This window comes from Centrocercus urophasianus, unplaced genomic scaffold, assembly GCF_019232065.1.
Source record: "Centrocercus urophasianus isolate 14NV4802_14NV808 unplaced genomic scaffold, USGS_Curo_1.0 seq_702, whole genome shotgun sequence".
NCBI classification, from domain to species: Eukaryota; Metazoa; Chordata; class Aves; order Galliformes; family Phasianidae; genus Centrocercus; species Centrocercus urophasianus.
The window spans coordinates 1-8,151 of NW_024885314.1; the positions used below are offsets into that span (position 1 = coordinate 1).

The 8,151-nt window shown below is 62.1% G+C and overlaps 1 protein-coding gene across 1 annotated transcript in view; it reads left to right on the forward strand.

The window, feature by feature from the left end:
* The first annotated feature begins 1,513 nt into the window (after nucleotides 1–1,513).
* EPPK1 (epiplakin 1) overlaps nucleotides 1,514–8,151 on the forward strand; it is a 20,249-nt gene continuing 13,611 nt past the window's right edge. Inside the window, exon 1 of the mRNA XM_042837469.1 lies at nucleotides 1,514–8,133. Within this exon, the coding sequence (XP_042693403.1) occupies nucleotides 1,579–8,133 (6,555 nt within the window). The 5' untranslated portion in view covers nucleotides 1,514–1,578. The remainder of the gene's footprint in view (nucleotides 8,134–8,151) is intronic.

Sequence of the window (8,151 nt, forward strand, 5' to 3'; positions counted from 1 at the left end):
TTGTGTCAAACCTGAGCGCTGCCCCGCTCCGGGCTGAAGGTTTGGAGCTACGGAAGCAGAATCAGAGACGGTTTCCGTGCCCGGGGCCCTGCAGGATGGGCTCGGGCCGTGCGGGGGCCCCCTCCCCGGTGCCCGCTTTGCTCAGGTTGCACGTGGGGCTCGCCGAGCCTGCGTGCCCACAGCTGCACCGCCCGCACTGCCGATGTTTGCTCTGCTGGCGCCGGGCAGGGCTGTGAGCCGAGGGTGGGACCCGCACCCAGTCCTCACCCCGGTGCAGCCGCAGCGGCTCAGCGTTCGGTGCCTCGCATCGCCGTTCCGCTGCTGCGGAGCTGCTCCCAGCCCGGGTGGCTCTGAGGAGCCGTCTTGAGGCTCCGCCGCTCCGCACAGCCCCCCACGGAGCCGTGGGACGCGGAGCCGTGCGACGGTCGGGCTGGAAGCGCCCTTCAGCATCACGCTGGGTTGGAAAGGAGCCCCCCGGAGCTCAGCCTCAGCCCTGCGGGGTGCTGGGTGACCCCCGCCAGCTCAGGGCCTCATCCACAGCCCCAGGCACCTCCAGGGGTGGCTCCGGGGAAGGGATTCGCCCCCCAATCTGCTCCCATCTGTGGTCAGTTTGAAGCCGTTCCCTCCGGTTTGCACGGCGCAGCGCTCGGCTGCCTCCTGTTGCTTTGGCAGCCCCTGCGCAGCCAGCAGCTCTCCGAACACACCTGAGGCCAGCAGTTCCCACTCCTCCACAAGGGTCTGCAGCACTCACTCGCTTCTCCATGCCTTCTTGGGGCTTTGCCCACCTCACCCCGGTGCCCTCGGGTGCAGCCCTGAGCTCCCTGCACAGCGTCACATCCTTGCGCATCCCGCACGGAGCCGGCGCTGCAGCTCGGGGAGCAGCAGAGGTGTGCCTGCAGCGGGCCCAGCTCCGTGCACCGGGGAGACACACAGCGAATCATAGCATCACAGAACGGTTGGGTTGGAAGGGACCTCAAGGATCACGAAGCTCCAACCCCCCACCACAGCAGGGCCACCAACCTCCCCATTTCACAGCAGCCCAGGCTGCCCAGGGCCCCATCCAACCTGGCCTTGAACACCTCCAGGGATGGACGGGGCATCACAGCCTCTCTGGGCAGCCCATGGCTGCTCACCCCCACTGCCCATGAGATACATTTTTTCTTCCCTGTGTGTAGCTTGCAAAGCATAGAAAGGCAGATTTCTCACTGATTTTCCCCATTCTCTCCCCTCTCAGCAGGTTGTGTGAAGGGGACACGGCGCGAAGGGAGCAGGAGGATGGCGAGCGAGGCAGTGCTGAACGGGGCAGTGGTGAATGGGGCAGCAGTGAACGGGGCGGCGATGAACGGTCACAGCGAGCACAGGGACGAGCCGGGAGCAAAGTCCCGGGATGCTCTGCCGGGTAAGCAGAAGGCAGCAGCTGGCAGGGATGCGGCAGCGATGCACCCTGTTGGTGCAGTCAGCAGGGATGCGGCAGCGATGCATCCTGGCGGATCACCCTTGGAGGCAGCTGGCAGGGATGCGGCGGCAGGGCAGAGCAGCGGCACGGCTGGCAGCATCGCCGGGGTGTACGTGGAGGCTATGAAGAAGACGATGAGCTTTTATGATGCCACCAGAGAGCACCTGCTGAGCCTGGAGCCGGCGCTGCTTCTCCTCGAGGCGCAGGCGGCCACGGGTGGCATTGCTGATGTGGGGCAGAAGTCACACGTGTCCGTGGCAGAGGCCGTGCAGAGGGGGCTGGTGGGGCTGGAGCTGAAGGAGAGGCTGCTGGCTGCCGAGAGAGCAGCCGTTGGCTTCAAGGACCCCTACACGGAGGAGCAGATCCCTCTGTTCCAGGCGCTGCAGAAGGAGCTGCTCGGGAGGGAGCAGGGCCTGCGGCTGCTGGAGGCCCAGCTGGCAACCGGGGGCCTCATCGACTTGGCCACGGGCGGGCGGCTCCGGGCAGAGGCTGCCTGCGAGAAGGGGCTCCTGGATGAGGAGACGGGGCAGCTCCTGTCTGATGGCAGCGAGGAGAGCAAAGGGTTCCTCGACCCCAACAGCATGGAGAGGGTCAGCTACGCGGAGCTCAGGGGGCTATGCGTGGTGGATCCGGCCTCGGGGCTCCTCCTGCTGCCCTTGCAGCTCACATTTGCGGGGCTGGGAGGGCGAGTGAGTGGCACGGAGCTGCGGGACGCCGGCATCATCAGCCCCGACACGCTCAGGGCTCTGCAGGAGGGGAAGGTGTCAGCGGGGGAGGTGGCAGAGGACGACGCGGTGCAGCGGTTCCTGCGCGGCACAAGGAGCGTGGCCGGCGTGGTTCTGCCCTCCGGGGAGCGGAGGAGCCTCTACCAGGCACTGCAGGAGCACCTCCTGCTGCCCGGAGCTGCGCTGGCGCTGCTGCAGGTGCAAGCCTCCACCGGCAGCCTGATCGACCCCATCCAGAACAGGAGCTTCTCCGTGGATGAGGCCGTCAGGAGCGGCCTCGTCGGCCCCGAGCTGCATGAGAAACTGTCTTCAGCAGAGAGGTCCATCAGCGGCTACAGGGACCCCCGCACCGGGGAGATGCTGTCCCTGTTCCAAGCCGTGAGCAAGGGCTTCGTCCCCAGGGACCACGGCCTCCACCTCCTGGAGGCTCAGATGGCCACCGGCGGTGTCATCGCTCCGGGCCGGCACCTCCGTGTCCCCGCCGAGACCGCGTGCCGCTGGGGATACCTGGATGAGAGCACCCTGCAGCTCCTCGCCAATCCCACCGAGGAATCCAAAGGGTTCTTCCACCCCGGCTCCCAGGAGAAGCTGAGCTACGCAGAGCTGCTGGCGCAGTGCGTCACCGACCCCAGCACCGGGCTCCTGCTGCTGCCGCTCGGTGACGGAAGCCAAGGAACGCGCCTCTTCCTCGACCGCGGCGCCCAAACGGCTCTGGAGAACACAAAGGTGCCCGTCGCCGTAGGCAAGTTCAAAGGAAAGTCGGTGTCTCTCTGGAAGCTCCTTTTCTCTGACTACATCCAGAGCGAGCAAAGAGCCGCCCTCACCCGGCAGCACCTGGAGGGAGCGCTCTCCATGCGGGAGATGGCCGAGGCCGTCCGTGCCGCCGTTGAGGAAATGGCTTCTGCAGCCAACATCACCTTTGAAGGGCTGAGGGGACGCGTGACCGCCGACCAGCTCCTGAGCTCCGAGATCATCAACCGGGATCTGTTCAAGAAGCTGAAGGAGGGGGAAACGTCAGCCAAGGAAGTAGTGGGCATGGACACGGTCAGGAAGTACCTGGAAGGGACCGGGAGCATTGCTGGGCTGCTGCTTCCCGAATCCCAGGAGAAGATCAGCATCTACCAGGCCAAGAGGAAGGGGCTCCTGAGGCCAGGGACGTCGCTGATCCTCCTGGAGGCTCAGGCTGCCACCGGCTTCGTCATTGACCCGGCGGCCAACAAACGTTACTCTGTGGACGAGGCTTTAAGGGCAAACGTCATCGGCCCCGACGTCTACGACAAGCTGCTGTCAGCAGAGAAATGTGTCACCGGGTACCGAGACCCCTGCTCAGGGGACAAGATCTCGCTCTTCCAGGCCATGCAGAAGGAGCTGATCGTCAGGGAGCACGGCGTGCGCCTGCTGGAGGCCCAGATCGCCACCGGCGGCATCATCGACCCCGTGCACAGCCACCGCATCCCCGTGGAGGTGGCCTACAAGCGCGGCTACCTGGACAAGAAGATGACCGTCATCCTGTCCGACCCCAGCGACGACACCAAGGGCTTCTTCGACCCCAACACGGAGGAGAACCTCACCTACCTGCAGCTGAAGGAGAAGTGCGTGACGGAGCCGGGCAGCGGTCTCTGCCTGCTCCCCCTGAACAGCAAGAGGCGGCAGTTCGTGGATGCTGCCACGCGTGAGCTGTTCTGCAGCTCCTGGATGCCCGTCCGCTTCGGGCGTCTGCGCGGAGAGAGGGTCTCTGTGTGGGAGCTGCTGACCTCCGAGTATTTCAGCGAGGGGCGGCGCCGCGAGATCTTCAACCACTACCGGCTGAAGAAGCTCAGCCTGGAGCAGATCCGGGCCATGCTGGAGGAGGAGATGAAGAAGTGGGCCCCCATCAAGTTCCCGGCCCTGAGGGGCAGCGTCAGCGCGTACCACCTGATGGAGACGGGCATCATTGACAGGACCCTGCTGGAGGAGGTGCTGGAGGGGTCCGTCAGCCCCGAGGAAGTCCTGCGCATGGACTCGGTCAGAAAGTACCTCTACGGCTCCGGCAGCATCGGAGGCATCGTGCTCCAGCCCTCGAACCAGAGGATGAGCATCTACGAGGCCATGAAACAGAACATCGTGGTACCCGGAGTGGCCCTACCGCTCCTGGAGGCGCAGGCTGCCACGGGCTTCATCATCGACCCCGTGAACAACCAGAAGCTCCGTGTGGACGAGGCCGTCAAGGAGGGCGTCATCGGGCCAGAGGTGCACGAGAAGCTGCAGCAAGCAGAAGGGGCTGTGTCGGGCTACAAAGACCCCTTCACGGGCAGGAAGATTCCCCTCTTCCAGGCCATGAAGAAGGGTCTGATTGCTGACAAGCAGGCCATGCAGCTGATGGAGGTGCAGATGGCGACCGGAGGCATCATCGACCCCGCGTGTGGCCACCACGTCCCCATCGAGGCCGCCCAGAAGCGCGGGTGCCTGGATGAGGACACAAGCAGAGCCCTTTCCGAGCCCAGCGACAGCAACAGAGCCTTCTGCCTCCCAGACAGCAAGGAGAACGTGAGCTATGCCGAGCTCATCCAGCGTTGCCAGAAGGACGAGGAGTCTGGCTTCCACCTGCTGCCTCTGCGGCAGACGGCCGCTCCTGCCTACACGGATGAGCAAATCCAAGGGCTCTTCCAGGAAACCATGGTGAAGGAGAAAGGAGTCTCCCTGTGGGCGCTCATCCACTCCGGGTACTTCACCGAAGAGCAGCGGAGGAGCTTCGTGGAGAGGTTCCGTGCAAAGGAAATGTCGCTGCAGCAGCTGATTGCGCTGGTGCTTGGGCTGGTGGGGGAGATGGAAATGAAAGCCCGCACCCACATCGTGCTGGGGGGTCTGCAGGGCAGCGTCCCTGCCGTCCGGCTGCTGGAGGCCGGCATCCTCACGGAGAAGATGTTTGAAGAGCTGGCTCAGGGCATCCGAACTCCTGAGGAGGTGGCTGAAGTGGGCGACGTGAAGAGGTACCTGCAGGGCACGGGCAGCATCGCTGGGGTGATCCTAGAGGAATCCAAACAGAAAATGAGTTTTTACGACGCCATGAAGAATAACCTCCTCCTGCCTGGGGTTGCCCTGAAGCTGCTGGAAGCTCAGGCGGCCACCGGGTACCTCACCGACCCCGCCACCAGCCGCAGGCTCAGCGTGAGGGACGCTGTGCGGGCCGGCGTCGTTGGCAAAGAGCTCACCGAGACGCTGCTCCGTGCGGAGCGGGCGGTGGTGGGCTACACAGACCCCTACACCGGGAGCCCCATCTCCCTGTGCCAGGCGGTCCGGAAGGAGCTCGTTCCCATGGCTGATGCTGTGCCTTTGCTGGAGGCCCAGCTGGCCGCCGGAGGGGTCATCGATCCCATCCACCACCATCACCTCCCACTCCAGGCTGCGTACAGGTACGGCTTCTTCGACGAGGACTTGAACCAAAGCCTCGCGCAGCTGAACGACAGCACCCAGGTCTTCTTTGACCCGAACGCGAAGGAAAACGTGACCTACCAGCAGCTGAAGGACCGGTGCGTTTATGAGGCTGAGATGGGTCTCTGGCTCCTTCCTCTGTCCAAAAATGCAATGTTCTGCGTGGACGACCAAACCGTGGAGGTGCTGAAATCCGTGACCGTCTGCGTCAACGTAGGGCGCTTCAAAGGGCAGACGGTGTCCGTCTGGGACCTCCTCAACTCTGAGTACATCACGGACGGCCAAAGGAGAGAGCTGGTGCAGAAATACAAAGACGAGAATGCCGAAGCACTGCGAGAAATCGTAACGACTGTCACCACCATTATCGCAGAGACCGAGGCACAAGGCAGGAAGTTCGCCTTCAAAGGTCTGCGGAAAAAGGTGTCTGCCGGTGATCTCTTCCGGTCCCAGCTGATAGACAAAAAAACCCTCGATGAGCTCAACCAGGGGAAGAAAACGGTCCAAGAAGTCACCAAAATGGACTCTGTCCGCATTTACCTGGAGGGCAGCAATTTCATAGCGGGGGTCCTCATCCAGCCGAGCAACGAGAAGATGAGCATCTACCAGGCCATGAGGAAGGGCATCCTGAGGCCGGGCACGGCGCTGGTGCTGCTGGAGGCGCAGGCCGCCACCGGCTTCATCATCGACCCAGAGAAAAACAAGAAATTCTCCGTGGAGGAGGCGCTGGAGGCCGGACTCGTCGGCGTGGAGGTTTATGAAAAGCTGCTCTCTGCAGAAAGAGCTGTGACGGGCTACGTTGACCCCTACACAAAAGCACCCATGTCCCTCTTCGAAGCCATGAACCAAGGGCTGATCGTGAAGAGCCACGGCATCCGCCTGCTGGAGGCCCAGATCGCCACCGGCGGCATCATCGACCCCGTGCACAGCCACCGCATCCCCGTGGAGGTGGCCTACAGGCGCGGGTACTTCAATGAGGAGATGAACCGCGTCCTGTCCGACCCCAGCGACGACACCAAGGGCTTCTTCGACCCCAACACGCACGAGAACCTCACCTACATGCAGCTCCTGGAGAGGTGCGTTCAGGACGCAGAGACGGGGTTGTACATGCTGCAGGTTGTGCAGGAAGGGGGGAAATACTTCTACGTCGATGAGCTGACGAGACAGGTTCTGCAGTCAAAGCCTCTTCAAGTGAGAGTTGGAAGATTCAAGGACCAAACGGTGTCTGTCTGGGACATCCTCTACTCTCACTATATCTCGGAGCAGAAAAGGAAAGAACTATTAAAGCAATACAAAGGCAAGACTCTTACTCTGGAAGACCTTACAGCTCTCATCCTCAAAGTAATTGAGGATACAGAGCAGAAAGGAGAAGCCCTCAAGGTTAAAGGACTGCGGGGCGAGGTGTCGGTGTCAGAGCTGTTCAACTCGGAGATAATTGACAAGGGGACTCTGGAGCAGCTGCAGGATGGGAGCCTGACTCTTGACAGCCTCACCAAGCGGGACGCAGTCAGAAGGTACCTGGATGGCACCGGGAGCATCGCCGGAGTGCTCCTGCCATCGAGGAAAGAGAGGATGAGCATCTACCAGGCAATGGAGAGGGGGCTCCTCTCTGAGCAGTGTGCGCTGGGGCTGCTGGAGGCGCAGGCTGCCACCGGCTTCATCATCGACCCAGTAAAGAACCAGAAGCTCTCCGTGGACGAGGCCGTCTCCTCCGGGCTGGTGGGCAGCGAGCTGCATGAGAAGCTGCTGTCTGCAGAGAGAGCCGTGACAGGATACACAGATCCCCAGGTGGGCACTAAGATCTCCCTCTTCCAGGCCATGAGGAGTAAGGTAGCAGCCAAGGAGCACGGCATCCGCCTGCTGGAGGCCCAGATGGCCACTGGTGGGATCGTCGACCCCGTGCACAGCCACCGCCTGCCTGTGGAGGTGGCCTACCGGCGCGGCCACCTGGACGGGGACACGTTCCTCCTGCTTTCTGATCCCGACCACGGCAGCAAAGGATTTATAGACCCAAACATCCGCGAGAAAAGCAGCTACAGTCAGCTCCTGAAACGGTGCTCCAGAGACACAGACACGGGGCTGTACCTGCTGCCGCTCCTGGAGAAAGAGGAGGACTATTTCTACATCGACGAGCGTACAAAGAAAGCGCTGATGGCAACAAGGGTGGAGGTGTCTGTCGGGAAATACAAAGGCAGTGAATTGTCGCTGTGGGAACTGCTGTGCTCCGAGTACATCACAGAAGAGAAAAGAAAAGAACTCTTGAAAAAATATAAAGAGGAATCCCACCACATCGTGCAGAGAATCATCGACGTAATATTAAACATCATCAGGGAGAAAGAGCAACACAGAAGTGACGTTTGGTTCCAAGGCATCAGACAACAAATCACAGCGTCAGAGCTTCTCAGCGCACAGATAATAACAGAGGAAACCATGCGAAAACTCAAGGAAGGAAAAGAGACGGCAGAAGAAATAGCAAAGAAGGAGGATGTGAGACGATACCTCGAGGGAACGGGCAGCATCGCCGGCGTGCTGGTGCCCTCCAAGGCCGACCCCGCCAAGACG